General features: G+C 45.9%; 1 protein-coding gene across 7 annotated transcripts in view; it reads right to left on the bottom strand.

Moving 5' to 3' along the window:
* Nucleotides 1–8,510: 8,510 nt before the first annotated feature.
* LOC141097969 (cyclin-dependent kinase 11B-like) overlaps nucleotides 8,511–16,888 on the bottom strand; it is a 126,534-nt gene continuing 118,156 nt past the window's right edge. For all 7 annotated transcript variants that reach the window (XM_073585529.1, XM_073585530.1, XM_073585524.1 and 4 more), the window contains 6 exons: nucleotides 11,937–12,058; nucleotides 11,491–11,598; nucleotides 11,041–11,157; nucleotides 9,471–9,619; nucleotides 9,163–9,352; nucleotides 8,511–8,846 (listed from right to left, as the gene is read on the bottom strand). In XM_073585529.1, the coding sequence (XP_073441630.1) occupies nucleotides 8,754–8,846; nucleotides 9,163–9,352; nucleotides 9,471–9,619; nucleotides 11,041–11,157; nucleotides 11,491–11,598; nucleotides 11,937–12,058 (779 nt within the window). In that variant the 3' untranslated portion in view covers nucleotides 8,511–8,753. The remainder of the gene's footprint in view (nucleotides 8,847–9,162; nucleotides 9,353–9,470; nucleotides 9,620–11,040; nucleotides 11,158–11,490; nucleotides 11,599–11,936; nucleotides 12,059–16,888) is intronic.

The following is a 16,888-nucleotide window of genomic DNA, read 5'->3' on the forward strand; positions in this document are numbered from 1 at the left end:
TCCCCCCAATGATTGGCTCTGAGAAAAGGATTTTACGGTGAGTACACAAAAAAATCAGTTTCTCCTTCGCCTCATTGGGGGACACAGGACTGTGGGACGTCCTAAAGCAGTCCCTGGGTGGGAAAGCATCACAACAGGTGAAACCTCGCACACCAAATGCTTAAAAGGTTAACTGATTAAACGAAGCCTAGAGATGCGAAACTGCCGATCGCAGAATCTGTCTGCCGAAGGCTTGAAGATGAGTGATGTAATAGCAAACGTGTGAAGACTGGACCAAGTCACAGCTTTGCACACTTGCTATGCCGATGCCTGGTGCCGAATGGCCCAGGAAGCCCCCACTGACCGAGTGGAGAGTGCCTTAATCCTCGCCGGGATAGGCTGACCTTTGACACGGTAAGCTTCTTGGATCGCTAAACAGATCCATCTGGCTATTGTGGCCTTAGAAGCAGGCAGACCTTTTCTGTGACCTTCTGGAAGCACAAAAAGGGCATCCGATTTGAGGAAAGACGCTGTTCTGGAAATGTACTTTCTGAGAGCCCTCACCAGGTCCAAAGTGTGAAGAGCCTTCTCAGTACGGTGGACTGGAGCCGAACAGAACAAGGGCAGAACTATGTGTTCATTCAGATGAAAAGCCTAGACGACACTAGGCAAGAAGGACGGGGACGTCCTGAGCACCATCTTGTCCTGGTGGAAAATCAGAAATGGAGGTTTGCACGACAAAGTTCCAAGACCCGTCTGATGGATGTTATTGCCACAAGAAAGGCAACCTTCCATGAAAGAAGAGAGAGAAACATCCTGTATCGGCTCGAAGGGGGTCTCTTGTAAGGCACTGAGAACCAAGTTAAGGTCCCAAGGTTCCAAAGGCATCTTGTATGGAGGGACAAGATGCGACACTCTTTGCATGAAGGTCTTTAACCTGTGGCTTGGAATCTATCCATCGCTGGAAAAGGACGGATAGAGCTGAGATTTGGCCTTAGACAGGTCAGTGCTAGGTCTGAATCCAATCCCACTTGAAGAAACTCCAGAATGGAGGGGATGGAAAACACCGGCGAATGACCCTTATCTTTACACCATGAGAAAACGTTTTCCAAACGTGATGGTAAATACGCATGGAAACAGTCTTCCTAGCGTTGATCATGGTAGATGCCACTTGACGCGAGAACCCGGCCTTTGCTAGAATCCAGAATTCAATGGCCAAGCCGTTAAAACTCAGCACTCTCGAGTTCTGGTGGCAAATGGGTCCCTGGGAGAGTAGATCTGGACGATCCGGTAACAGCCAGGGAACGTTAGCGATTAGATGTACTAGCTCCGCATACCAAGCTCGACGTGGCCAGTCTGGAGCGACGAGGATCATCGTAATGCCTTCCGCTTTGATTTTCCAGATGACCCTTGGGATCAGCGGAAGTGGAGGAAAGATGTAAGGGAGGTGAAATTGGCTCCATGGAAGTACTAGAGCATCTGATCCGATGGCTAACGGATCGCGGGACCAGGCTACGAATGCTGGAACCTTGGTGTTTAGACTGGAGGCCATGAGGTCCACATCTGGAGTGCCCCAACGCTGGCAAATCTGATGAAAAGACTTCCGGGTGAAGAGACCACTCTCCTGAGGCTATGCCCTGGTGGCTGAGAAAGTCCGCCGCTCAATTCTCTATGAACTGCATAGATGAGCGATTGATTTGTCTCGGCCCATTGTAGAATGTGCGTCACTTCGATCATCGCTCTTCTGCTTCACATGCCTCCCTGGCGATTGATGTACGTCACAGCCGTGGCATTGTCTGTTTGGATCCAGATGGGACGTCCGGCCAAAAGGTGATGGAATTGATGAAGAGCTAGCTTTATTGCTCGCATCTCGATCGGAAGGTTGGCTTCCTGAGTAGACCAACGTCCCTGAGCCGTGTGATGATGAAAGATCGCACTCCAACCAAGGAGGCTGGCGTCGGTGGTCACTACCAGCCACTGTAAAGGGATAAAAGACCTTCCCTGATCCAATGACGACATTGCCATCCACCACCTGAGAGACCACCTCATCCTGGGTGTCAGGCGAAAGCGGCGACCCAAGGAGGCTGGATTCTTGTCCCAGGCTGAGATCAAAGCCTGTTGCAATGGACGGAGGTGAAATTGGGCAAACGGCACTGCCTCGATGGATGCCACCATTTTCCCGAGGACCTGCATGGCAAACCGCAGGGAGGGAGAGTGGGCAAGAGTTAGCAATTGTGCTCCCTGTATTAGAGAGGAAATATTTTCCGGAGGGAGAATTACCAACCCTCGGGAAGTGTCCAAGATCATCCCCGAAAAGGGAATTCGCTTGGTTGGAACTGGGGAAGATTTCTCCAGGATCACTAGCCAACCTAGGCGAGACAGAGTGTCGATGGCGACACTGACGCTCTCTGCGCAAGCCCGATAGGACGGACCTTTGATGAGATCGTCCAGGTAGGGTAGAATCACCATGCCTCGGGAGTGTAGAATAGACATTACGGCTGACATGACTTTTGTGAATACTCTGGGGGTGGTGGCAAGCCCGAAGGGCAGAGCAGTGAATTGAAAATGTTCGTCTCCGACCACAAAGCGTAGAAATCTTTGATGACTTGAAGATTGGAATCTGGAGATATGCGTCTTTGAAGTTGATTGACGCAAGGTATTCCCCTTTCTCCAGAGAAGCGATGACGGAACGGAGGGATTCCATCCTGAAGTGGCGCACTGTGACGAATTTGTTCAACAACTTTAGGTCTAGGATGGGACACATGGTTCCGTCCTTCTTTGGGACCACAAACAGGTTCGAGTAAAAGCCCTTGAACCTTTCCTTGGGAGGAACCGGAACAATGACTGCGCTGTTGCGGAGGGCATGTAAGGCCTGGTAAAAGGGAACTGTGTGCGCCTTGGACTTTGGAGGACAAGACTGGAAGAAACGTGTTGGAGGGGGGACGTGAATCCGATTTTGTATCCGGAAGACGCGAGATCTGGCCGTGAACGACCGTTAACCAGACTTGGCGAAACAAAATCAGACGGCCGCCTACCCTCTGTCCTCTGGACACGGCAAGAAGTCATTGAGAAGAGAATTTGAGGGAAGGGGCACTTTTGGGTCTGGATCGGGGAGATGTTTCTCCAGGAGTTGGAAGGTTGCGAACCCCTGCGTGGGGGGGCGAGACGAGCTAGCACAAGCAGCTGTGGATAACCAGCCTGTGGTACTGCTAAAAGGTCGGAAGCGAGCCTGGGAGTGGTTCCGACAGGGGCAACTAGGCCTACGCTGAGGGAGGAATTTGCTTTTTCCACCAGTAGCATCTGAGATAATCTGATTGAGCTTATCTCCGAACAAACGCCCGTACTGGTACGGCAGGGAAGTCAAAGATTTCTTTGAAGCGGAGTATGTCCGCCATTCTCGGAACCACAATGCTCTCCTGATGGTCACGGCATTTGCAGCTGCAAGTGCGGCACAATTAGCCGCATCTAAGGAGGCATGAACTACATAATACTGAAAAAGATAAATTTCAGCTCACCTCTTGTAAGTTCGTAAGAACTATTGAAAAGCTCTGAGCGCGGACACGTCTCTGCCAGGACGTATAATGACTCCAAGAAAAAGAAGAAAGGTCCAGTGATCAAGTTACTTTATCACAAGCAGCCATGAATGTGTTTTAAACATGATACAATAAAAATCCTGGATTTTAAATTTCTAGAGCAGGACCTTTCTTCTTTTTCATGAACTACTTAATCCCCTGCCCGGGCGATGTGGTAGGCGAGACTGGTCACCTCGGGCGGCAGGCTATTGTCTCTAAGGGTTTTCATTATGGCCTCTGCCCAGACTACCATAGCTCTAGCTACCCAAGTTGTGGCGAATGAAGAGAAGTGTTGCTCCGGCAGCCTCGAAGACCGACCTGGCCAGATTGTCAATCTGACGATCAGTGGGATTCTTAATTGAAGATCCGTCAGCCAGAGATAGAAGAGTTTTTGAAGAGAGTCTCGATATGGGTGGATCTACTGCAGTAGACTCAGTCCACTCCTGTCTTAGAGTAGGTGCAAAAGGGTACCGTGCTTCTAGCGGCTTCAGGCCCGTGAAGCTCTTATCTGGGCGACTTCTGTGCCTCTTAACAATGTCCATAAACTCAGGGTGGTTAGCAAAAAACCTGTGAGGCCGTTTTGTTCTTTTAAAAGACACTGGGTGATCCGGATTAGTACGGGGTTCTTCGTCTAATTCCATAGCGTGATTAACCGCCTCAATGAGAGAATCTATAGACTCCTGGAACTCAGGGGAGTCAGAGTCTGGGGCCTCATCTGACTCATATTCTGAGTCGTGTTCACTGCGATCCCCTGGTGAGGGTGAACGAGACACAGAGCTAGCAGATGCAGAGGCATCAGAGTTCCGTGGGGACGGGTCACGGGTACATTTCCTAGAAGAATGTGTCCCTTCTGTGGCCATCCTGCCCACGTCTGAGGAAGGCTCTTGTGTGGCAGAGGGGCCCTCTACGGAGGGAAAGGAAATGCCCTGGCTTGAAGAGGAGTCACGAAAGGACTCTAACGCCTTGGTGAGAGAAGCCATGGACTGAGTCAAGGAAGAGGCCCATTCTGGGAGGCTGGCGCCGCTGTGTTCTACAGTAGCGGGGGGCTCGAGGGCATGAAGCGTCGCAGGCCGTACAAAACGGGCTAAGGTGCCTCCGAGGCAGAGACATTGCATGAGGCACATGCGGCATACACCACTGTGTGAGCTTTATCAGCTCTTTTAGTAGCTTTTGATTGAGACATATTGTAAAATGGGAGGCTACCACAGGTAAGAGGCCGCCATGAAGGGTTAAGCGGTGTGCCTGCAGTGGAGGGGTTAAGAAATGTGCATCTGCCGTGGAAGGGTTAAGTGGTTAGCTTACCCAGGTCCTCTGTCCTACCGTCTGTGCCCCAGAAAAGCTGCCTGCTGCGGTGCCCGGCGTTGCAAATGGCGTCCCCAGTCTTCCTGCTTCAGGAGGAAGACCGTAAGAAGTTTATTTGGCGCTTCTCTTGAGTAACGAGTAGTGTCAGAAAAAGTGGGCGGAGAGAAGGCCCGGGGGGCCGTGGCTGCATAATGCAGCGTCCCGGGAAAGCAGGGCTACTCAGGCTCCCATAGAGAGCGCTAGAGGGGGCGGAGCTGGCCAGGTGGGCGTGATCGGGCCTACAGTTAAGTCCATATATATTTGGACAGGGACAACATTTTTCTAATATTGGTTCTAGACATTACCACAATGAATTTTAAACGAAAATTCAGAAGCAGTTGAAGTTATGACTTTCAGATTTCATTTGAGGGTATCCACATTAAAATTGGATGAAGGGTTTAGGAGTTTCAGCTCCTTGAGGCTAAGTGCACACGTACCTTTTTGCCCTGCGGACTTTTCTGTGCAGAATTGAAGAAATCCGCAGGTCAAATGACCTGCATTTTTCCTGCGGATTTCTTCTTGTTTTTTTTTGCGGTTTTCTTGCGGTTTTCCCCTGCAGATTCGGAGAATGGAGCATGTGGAAAACAGCACAAAAGAAGTGACATGCTGCATATTTTGAACCACAAGAAAACCGTGCGGAAAAATCCGCAGCGTCTGCACAGCGGGTTTTTTTTCTATTCATTAACATGCTACTGTATATCACAATGCGGATATGCAGAGTTTCTGCGCGGTAAAATCCGCTGTGGATCCGCTGGAAATCTGCATCGTGTGCACATGGCCTAACATGTGCCACCCTGTTTTTAAAGGGACCAAAAATAATTGGACAGATTAAATAATTGTAAATAAAATGTTCATTTCTAGTACTTTGTTGAAAATCCTTTGTTGGCAATGACTGCCTGAAGTCTTGAACTCATGGACGGACATCTCCAGACGCTGTGTTTCCTCCTTTTTGATGCTCTGCCAGGCCTTCACTGCAGTGGTTTTCAGTTGCTGTTAGTTTGTGGGCCTTTCTGTCTGAAGTTTAGTCTTTAACAAGTGAAATGCATGCTCAATTGGGTTGAGATCAGGTGACTGACTATGCCATTCAAAAATATTCCACTTCTTTGCTTTAATAAACTCCTGGGTTGCTTTGGCTTTATGTTTTGGGTCATTGTCCATCTGTAGTATGAAACGATGACCAATCAGTTTGGCTGCATTTGGCTGGATCTGAGCACCCAGTATGGCTCTGAATACCTCAGAATTCATTCGGCTGCTTCTGTCCTGTGTCACATCATCAATAAACACTAGTGACCCAGAGCCACTGGCAGCCATGCATGCCCAAGCCATCACACTGCCTCCGCCGTGTTTTACAGATGATGTGGTATGCTTTGGATCATGAGGTGCACCACGCCTTAGCCATACTTTTCTCTTTCCATCATTCTGGTAGAGGTTGATCTTGGTTTCATCTGTCCAAAGAATGTTCTTCCAGAACTGTGCTGGATTTTTTAGATTTTTTTTTAGCAAAGTCCAGTCTAGCCTTTTTATTCTTGATGCTTATGAGTGGCTTGCACCGTGCAGTTAACCCACTGTATTTACTTTCATGCAGTCTTCTCTTTATGGTAGATTTGGATATTGATACGCCTACCTCCTGGAGAGTGTTGTTCACTTGGTTGGCTGTTGTGAAGGGGTTTCTCTTCACCACGGAGATTATTCTGCGATCATCCACCACTGTTGTCTTCTGTGGGCGCCCAGGTCTTTTTGCGTTGATGAGTTCACCAGTACTTACTTTCTTTCTCAAGATGTACCAAACTGTAGATTTTGCCATTCCTAATGTTGTAGCAATTTCTCGGATGTGTTTTTTCTGTGTTTTTGCAGCTTAAGGATGACTTGTTTCACCTGCATGGAGAGCTCCTTTGACCGCATGTTTCCTTCACAGCAAAAGCTTCCAAATGCAAGCACCACTCCTCAAATCAACTCCAGGCCTTTTATCTGCTTGAGAATGACATAACGAAGGGATTGCCCACACCTGTCCATGAAATAGCCTTGGAGTCAATTGTCCAATTACTTTTGGTCCCTTTAAAAACAGGGTGGCACATGTTAAGGAGCTGAAACTCCTAAACCCTTCATCCAATTTTAATGTGGATACCCTCAAATGAAAGCTGAAAGTCTGAACTTCAACTTCATCTGAATTGTTTTGTTTAAAATTCATTGTGGTAATGTCTTGAACCAAAATTAAAAAAAAATGTTGCCTGTCCAAATATATATGGACCTAACTGTACCTCGGCCAGAAACCAGGGACTAAATTAGAGGCCAGCAGTGAGGACAGCGGCCAGGCTGAGAGACGGGGGGGGGGGGGGGGGGGGGTCTTGAAAGGCAGGCGGGGGGGCTGGAGCCTGAGAGGCCGTGGCGAAGTGAAGGCTGCAGTGGGCCGGGTGCCTATCCCCCCTGGGGCCCAGACATCAACACAAGACCCCGGGGAAGGAGGTAAGGAATCCTCTCTCCCACTGAAATGGCCGTACTCACTGCGAGCAGAGTCGGGAGCGCTGGACCACATACGGCGAATGTCAGCCGCGCCGTCCATCCTCAATCCACCCTTCCTTTGATAGGGTGGTGGAGAAGGCACTCTAGTTTCTTGACACCAGCCGCTTTCTCACAGGGGTTGTGCAGTGGGGCCACACAAATGCCACAAGGGAGCCTCTGCCTGGATAACCACAATGGGAGCAGGGCAGGCCGGCTGAAGTTCTGGCTCCGGAAGGGTGTACGTGGGGGCAACACCCCATGTTCCCGTCCGTTGTTGGTGTGGGGAGAGTAGACCCATTAAAGGAATCGTCGCCCCTATGAGAGCCCAGTCCGACACGGAGGTTGCAGGAGGGGTTACGGGGAGGCGAAACTCCGCGTTCCTGCCTGTTGATGTTTTTGGGAGATCGGGACCTTAAAAGGCCCAGTCGCCTGATCAATCCATGGATAAGAGAAAAAAATAAAATAATACAAAATAAAATAAGAAAGTCAGGGTCTGAAATCAGACCCTAGTGCCTCCTAAAGACACTAAGCAAGAACTGGTTCAGGATAGAGCCAGCAGAGGGTGTATACTGCAGAGGAGGAGTTAACTTTTTTGTGTAATTGCTTAGTGTCCTCCTAGTGGCAGCAGCATAACACTCACGGTGCTGTGTCCCCCAATGAGGCGAAGGAGAAATTCCTTGAAATTTTGCCTTATTGGCCCGACTGCAGACCTTTCATTTGTCTCAAGCTTTCTAATATCACTATCACAGCATAAGATCTGAACTAGTGATGAGCGTAAGTGCTCATTACTCAAGTTTGCCTATGGTGCTTGTCTATGCATAGAGTATCACGGGTGCTAAACTGACATGTTTGAACCCGACAACCGCATGTTTCACGGCTGTCTGACAAACAAGGGCAATCCCTGCATGTTTCGCGGCTGTTAGACAGCACAAAACATGCGGGAATTGCAAAACGTGGGGATTGCCTAACAGCTGTGAAACCTGCAGCGGTGGGGACTTGAACATGTAATTCGAGCACCTGCGATACTCGGTGTGTACTTGCACTCATCACTAATCTGAACGTGTTCCTCCTACTGATGACGGAATGTGAAATTTGTTGGGAAGAAAGGAAAAACAGTGATTTAAACAATTAAAAATTGCATTTTAATTCTACAAATGTACAACAGTGAAAAATAAATACGTCAAAGACGCCAATCACTGCTCATGTGTAATGGTCCTCCACTGGAATACAATGTTCATGATGTGACGTAGTGGGGGACGCGTCTGTATTGTAAGGTGTTGGGGGTCCTGGGACCTGAATCCTCATAGTCATCATTATATTTTGTAAATTGGAAAACCAAAGTCTATTTCATTTCCAGCAGACTTAGAACTTGAGGCTGAAGCCGGGTCCAGCTGCTGATGCCCCCTGATTGGTGGTGGTAAGGTGAAACCCTGTGTCCTTGAGATCATCGTCACCCTGGAATAAAAAGGAGGAGAATACGATGATGGCGGTCAATACACACGAGCGCAGAATTGAAAGCCTATCATAGACATGGTCAATGTTTCATTTGTGAAGATGTTATTGTGGATTTCATCCTTTCAATGCAAAGAGTGACAACTGCAACACATCAAAATTTCCTGAGTGAGTTGGTGCTGATTTTGGCTCGGCACGTAATTCCTACCGCCTACATTAATGCCCCCATTACTAATATTAGCTCGGGTCTCCTAATGCTGCATAATCCTTCCTCTGAGCAGAAGGTCAGTACTAATGAATATCAGATGGACAAGCTTACCAACTGACTGTATCCGAGTCCACCCTCTGGGGGTCGAGGGCTTGTGGCACGTTTCACTCTTGGCTGTTCGCTTTTTGCTGGCCACGTAGGAAACATGGACGGGTCAATTGGCAGAGGGGTCTCACAGAAGTATTCGTGCTTTAAGGCATCATCTGCAGAAATTCGTTTTGCAGGACAGTACGTCAGGAACCTAGGGGGACATAACACAGCATTATTAGTGGGATAGAGGAACAAGTCACAACTATTTTCTAATGATTCCCTCCACTTTAAATGGAGACCAAGACCATATGTTACAGTGAAATATTTACTTGTTCATGAGGTCAAATCCTTGGTCTGACAGCAGAGCCCCAAATCTCTTTCGGAGGTTGTTGTAAGGATATTCAGAAAAGGTCATTTTCTTTATTGCTGGAAGCTCATTGTAACCGGGCCAGATCTTCTCACTTGGGGTTCCAAGATCCTGGAAAAATAAATAAGGTACAATTGACTGATAACTATATATAGTATCCAGAATAGCCTGGTAGCATCGGCAATACAAATACATGAGATACGAGAGGCCACACGACCATGAAAGATACTGACCAAACTCTTCATCATACAAAGTACATAAAAGAACAGAAAAAGGGGGCTCAAACGTAGAGTGCTAAAAGTGGAATATAATTATATATAGTAGGTCAAAATATAGGTGAAAGTAAGATAAAATTACCACATTAATAGAGCACCAGTGCGAAAGGTTGGACCAAATAAAATGGACAATCGGAAGAAACCGACAAAAAACAAGCAATTGAAAAAAGCCGACTAAAGTCGAAAGTTTTAGGAGTATAAAATTTCAAATTTTATTAATATCAGGATTAAAAAATGGTATGTGATCACAATCTACATAAAAAACAATACACATCTGTATCCCATGAACAATGGGGCCCAACAAATTAGAAATATAAAGAGGATGTGGACATCTCAAAAATTACCAGGATATACAAAGATTTTTAAGTATATGTAATAAAAAATGTGACTATATATATATATATATATATATAAATAAACAAACGTACCTATATATGTGCTAGTAAAAAACATCTATTGTATTATTGTACTTAAAACGTAAAGTGCAAAGATAGTGCAAAATAGAGTGCAAAAAGGTGGCACCACTTAGTATAAATATGAGCGAAAAAAATGCACAATTTGTAGTGAATGAAAATCACAAAAAATAAAGTGATAGAGTGCAATTAACAGAAACACCACCGGGTGTCCGTATATCCAAGGAAAAAAACAGTACACTATGTTAATATCATTCACTGGGTAAGAGAGTAAAGGAAAATGTATAGAGATATAATGCTGAGTGTCAGTGTGTCCACATCTACTGTTCATGGACCAAAAGTGGGTAAAACAGTAAACACAGGTAAGTATTTTAGTGTATTAGTATTAGTACTAGCATATGACTCACAGGGTAATGTCAGCTGCTCCTGGTCTCCTGGCACCCTCCCAACGCGCGTTTCGGCACGCTGCCTTCGTCATACTCATAAAACTTTGGACTTTAGTCGGCTTTTTTTCAGTTGCTTGGTTTTTATCATACAAAGTACGTGTGGGAGTTCAACATCTGAGACCTTCACCAGTTGCACACGCAACAGTTCATATGTTGACTCCAACTGGCTTTTTTTTCTGGGATGCCATATAGATAGCCATTACAGTAGCCAACCAAATACTGCCCAGTGAAAGCCGGGAAAAGTCTTCCAAGACAAACTGGCACAAATCTTTTACAACACTATGTCCTAATCTACACTCATTGCCGGCACAGATTACAGCTCCTAGACGCCTGCTGATCAACGTCATCCACTTCTGTAGTGCCAAGTTCCCTTTAAGCACAATCAAAGTCAAATGTACCTTAAAGATTTTGTTGATTTGATCAATCTCAGATTTTCCAGGGAAGAGCGGCTTTTGGGTCAAAAGTTCTCCAAATATACAGCCAACTGACCACAAGTCTATGGCTGTGGAGTATTCCTGGCAAGAGGAGATAAAAAAAAAATGAAATTATAAAATAAATAAAAAAATACTTGAAAACCAGGTCCACCACTGCAACACTTTATGAAACGCTTAGTAAAACGTAAATGGAAGCACGCAAACAATCCTGATAGATATACGAACCTTCACATATCAAATTACAAGGATACCATGTGTAGTCCAACCTTGCCGCTTACCACCCATATTCGGTAGAGTAATAAAAAGTGGCGGCGTACAATTTACATAGCTGTTCATCTGATTTTAGATATATTACAGCATTAAAAATATGGTTGTAAAGGTGACAAAGTCCATCAGTCTTTTAATAATATGTACCTTAGCACCGAGCAGAAGTTCTGGAGCGCGATACCATAAGGTGACCACGATGGGAGTATAAGGCTTTAGAGGAGAGCCATATTCACGAGCTAAACCAAAATCTCCAACCTGTTAAAATAAAAAAATAAAACACAACTAAAGCCAATGAAATATGCGAAACATTAGGACTGTAAAAAGACAGATGGATCTCATATACCAGCTCTTTTGAAATATCATTATAGTAAATATTATCAAGGTTTCTAACTTCATCTACACATCAGGGAAATACATAAAAAGCAGCGTTCGATGTTCCTAGCAGACACCCCTAATTACTACGATATGTCACCAATGTGTATTTGGCAGAGGTCCAAGTGCTGTGACCACCGCTGATCGTTAGTAGTACCATGCCACATTGCCTCCTTTGGCTTCTTCCAGGAGGCCGGATAGAGACGAGGCAGAAGACGTACCTTTAATATTCCAGCATGACTGAGCAGTAAATTCGACGTCTTGAGGTCCCTATGAAGAATCCAGTTATCATGGAGATGTCGGACGCCCCTTAACAGCTGAATCATAAGTGTCTTCACTTCACCTGTGGAGGAAAGACGGGAAAGGGTTTAAATATTCACTTTTTACTTTACTAAAATAAGATCTAGTTGGAATAATCTGTTCTCCACTAATAAGTAACCGACGTCGGCTGGAAAAAAAGAAGACAGAACTTACTGCAGTGATTAATGTTCAAGAGTTTTAGGAATTAAATCCCAATTCTGAGACGTTTAGGACTTTTGAAAACTTGTTCCATTTTTATGTCAGGACTGAACTGTGAGACGTTTTATCACTGAATAGATGGAGGACATCAGTAATAGTTGACTACAGCCTCCAGTCCGAGGCCACAGATATTCTGAAGGGTATTAAATTAATGAACACCGGGTATTATGGTGCAACAACCTGCTTGGCAAGATGTAAAAACTGGACATATACCTGACCATAATGTCCAGTATTCATACTGACCGATAGAAAAATGAACCGATAAGGATTTTCTAGTAATATACCATCATTGCCAACAAAGTTAGCTGGGAGAGCACACTTAAATTAAATGAAATAAGACTCAATAGGTCAATTGTGGTGAACACCTGTGTAGATTATGTGCCCTCTCCCAGAAATTGGATGGCAGACCATCTGGTAGACTATAAAGACCAACTGAGAATGGTGAGAGAAATACTGATAGGAACCGTAAATATGAATTGATGAAAGTAGAAAAGATAAAATAGCTTAAATAAAATAGCCTTTATTTAAAATTTGTCTCAACAACAAGAAATATTTAAAAAAATGTGCATAAAAGACAATTAAACCGCTATAATAAACTGAGCATATATAAATATATAGGACCATAAATAAAGTACAAATAATGAACCAGACGAAAATATGCTCATGTATCATCTATACCCAAACCTTACAGTCCTGTAGTAGATTGTGAGACCCTATGAACATAGCCATTGCAGAAAAAATAAAGTGCAAAAATAGTGCAAAAACTAATAATTACTCAAGGAGTTGTGCAAAAAAACTTTTTAAGCTTTCTGCAAAAAAATGCAACAGTGCAAAGTATGTTGCAGAAAAATATGCAGCGGTGCAATTAAGCTACAATGGTGCAAACAAGCGCGTCGGGGCGCGTTTTTACTGGCACACACCGGCACCTATCTTCCCTGGATTTGCAGGTATCATTAGCACATTACTGCCTTTGTAGCTTACATGTCTGGCCCATGATCTAGCGCACTATACACAGTCACTTCTTTGCTTCGGTCTAAGTTATTATTGCTTGCACCTTGGCATCTTCACTGTTGCATATTTATGATCTATATGCCTGGTCTATGATTCAGCGCACTTTTGGTGTACAGTCACATTTATTGCTGCAGCCTAAGTTATTATTGTTTGCACCATTGTAGCTTCATTGCACCGCTGCATATTTTTCTGCACCATACTTTGCACTATTGCGGGAGAGAGTGAACTAACAAAGTGACAATGGGAACATCCCGCAGCAAAGCTAAAAACCGGTGTAAATAGGAGGTAACACCTACCAATAGGGCAGATATGGTGATGGTATGCAGGTCTCCCCATATGGAGGGTCTATGGAGAATTAGCATACATTAAGAAAGTGCACATAGACCGGTTTATGGAACGTACAAGACAGGAACTTCCTGTTTCTGACACGCAAAAAGTCACGGTGGTCGTCTGACACAGCGCTCAGCGTTAGGCAGTACACGCGACATCACTATATATAGGAGCCTTTTACCCACACTCACCACTCTGACTAGCGGAGAATACCGCGTCCTGAGATACATGGTGCCACTCTCTTTGGTAAGCTCTCTCATGCACATGTACAGTTTCTTTGGCGCTGTGCACTTTAACGTATGTTAATTCTCCATATACCCTCCATATGAGGAGACCGGCGTACCTTCACCATATCTGCCCTATTGGTACGGTGTTATCTCCTATTTACACCGATCCGCACAGACGCCAAATGGGGACTCTGTACTTCCAAGAGGTTAAATCCCTTAGGATGGGACAGGGCTAAATGTCCGGCATTAGGCCTGGCTGCAGAAGAGGATACATGGAGGCGACATTCCATGTGCTCAATACAAAAATGGTGGGGGGAACAAGAGGCGCAATAGTGCCCTATCACTAGTGACACTTGAAGTATGAGCGGTATAATACAGTTCCACTCACCTATTCCAGTTGTGTAACCCACAACTGGCTTGAGAGCATATCACATTATCAGCTGCTGCAGGATCTTCACCAACCACTCGCACGTGGAAAAACCTTCAGAAAGTTGTGGGAAGCAGGGTGTGTTGCAGTCCGCGCTGCCGAGATTCACAAATCACCTGGGATGCAAGATGTTGTAGCAGTGTACATCTTTATTTCCTCCTACGCGTTTCGGCGCCCTTCCTGGCACCTTCCTCAGGGTATATCCCTGAGGAAGGTGCCAGGAAGGGCGCCGAAATGCGTAGGAGGAAATAAAGGAGTACACTGCTACAACATCTTGCATCCCAGGTGATTTGTGAATCTCGGCAGCACGGACTGCAACACACCCTGCTTCCCACAACATTCCATGTGCTCGTCCGTTAAGGGTGTGGGGAGATCAGTGCCCTTTAAGGGACCCGTCGCCACTAAATAAGCAGCCGAGGCATGGCATCCCATGATATCTTCGTCAGAGGTTGAAATGGTGGGAGCGTTAATCCCTTTAGGACAATGTTGAGATCCCAAGGTTGAACCCGACTAGTTGGTCTTGGTCGAATACGAGTAGCTGCCGTCAAAAATCTTTTTATCCACCGGTGTTCCGCTAAGGCTTGATCAAAGTAAGAACTTAATGCTGCTACCTGTACCTTGAGGGTACTGGGTCTAAGCCCCTTCTCTAACCCGTCTTGCAAAAAATCTAGATTTCGGGCGATATTTGGTCGTTGAGGGTCTGGACTCTCTGGAGCATACCATGACCTAAAGGTTTTCCACGTCTTCTGGTATATGGCGTTTGTTACTGGCTTCCTGCTTTTTTGAAGCGTTCAGATGACTATCAGAGAGGCCTCTGGCCTTCAAGATTAGGAATTCAGAAGCCAACCCGTCAGCCGTAACCTCTCTAAGTCCGGATGATAGACTGGACCTTGGGGTAAGAGGTTTTTGCTTGGTGGAAGGATCAGAGGACCGTCCACCCTCATACTGGATATGGTGCCATATCAGCTTCGTTTTGGCCAAAGTGGTGCCACTATAATGACTCTGGTCTGTTCGTCCCTTATCTTCTGGAGAGTTCATGGCAACAGCGGGATTGGAGGAAAGGCGTAAGCCAGACGGAATTGCCATTGGTGGGCCAAGGCGTCCCTTGCCTAAACATCTGCCGTCTGGGTTTAGAGAAAAATATCGGGATGCCTTTGCATTCTGATGGTTCGCAAATAGGTCGACCTCTAAAGTACCCCCATCTTTTGACCAACGTCTGGAATACCTCTGGGTTTAGGCTCGACTCTCCTGGGTGAACATCTTTCCTGCTTAGGAAGTCTTCCACTCTGTTGCCTACTCCCTTTATGTGAAGAGCGGAAACCGAGAGAAGGTATTTCTCGGGCCAGGAGAACAATTCTGGCCGATATGGCGTTCAGATCTCTGTTTTGAGCTCCCCTGATGCCGGAGATAGGAGATCGTGGTTACATTGAGTAGATCTTTACATGGGTCTGCTGGACTATACACCTGGCTGCTTTGAGGGTCTCCTCCACTGCTTTTAGCTCCCGGAAGCTTGAGGATTGTCTGCTGATCTCGACCAACCACAGACCCTGGAAGGATGTCTGAGACACCATAGCTCCCCATCCCCTCTTGCTGGCATCTACTTCTAAGGTAGTTAATGGGCTCTGGATCCAAGGCACTTCGTTGTTTAATTTCCTTGGGTTGACCCACCAGGCTAATGAAGCTCGTATTGGAATGGTATTGGTATCCTCTTGTTCAATGATCTAGGAGATCCATCCCATTGTGCCAGTATAACCCTCTGAAGGTCTCTGGTATGTGCCTGGGCCCAGGCTATTGATTGGATGCATGACGTCATGGATCTGACAACTGACATGGCAAACCTTAATGACACCGACTTTCTGCTCCGAAGCATATTTATCCTTGCTTTCAGCTGTATATGCTTTTCACTGGGCAGGAAGGATGTCTGGGCCTGAGAATCCAGAAGGACCCCCAAGAACATCTTCTTTATAGATGGAGTGAGCTCTGACTTCTCGTGATTTACTAACCACCCGAGTGATGTTAGTACCTGTAAGGTCATTTCTGTATGTTCTCGCAGGATTTGCGCTGACGTTGCTATTAGCAAGAAATAGGCCAGATATGAAACTATGCAAATATGAAGACTCCTGATGTGGGCCATGGCCTCTGACAAACTTCGTGAAGATTTGTGGCGCCGATGAGAGTCCAAATGGGAGGACGTTGAACTGGTAGCGAAGCACTTCCCTTCCCTGAGTTACGGCGAACCTTAAAAATTTCAGATGACTGGGATGAATTGGGATATGGTAGCATGCTTCCTGTAGGTCGATTTTTGCCATGCTGAAGTTGTTTCCTATCAGTGGAACCGTTGATTTTAGGGTCTCCATCTTGAATCGCCTGTAATAGATAAACTTGAAGCCCCTAAACCAGTTTATTATAGTTTTGTGAGACCAGTTTGTTTTTTTATTTACTAGGAAGAGCTTGGAGCAGTGACCAGTTTCTTTCGCTCTCGGGGACCGGAGAGATAGCCCCTGAGCCTAGCGGGCTTTTCAGGCCCGTTTCCAATGTGGATTAGAGAGACTGAGTCGGTAGCTGGGTTATCCTTATTTTGTGTGGGGGGCGAGAAGAGAACTCTAATCTTACGACTTCTTGAATAGAACTTAGAACCCAGGGGTTGGCAGATATGTCC

The sequence above is a fragment of the Dendrobates tinctorius genome, unplaced genomic scaffold (genome assembly GCF_039654945.1).
Source record: "Dendrobates tinctorius isolate UK_male_01 unplaced genomic scaffold, ASM3965494v1 ptg000086l, whole genome shotgun sequence".
Taxonomy (NCBI): Eukaryota; Metazoa; Chordata; class Amphibia; order Anura; family Dendrobatidae; genus Dendrobates; species Dendrobates tinctorius.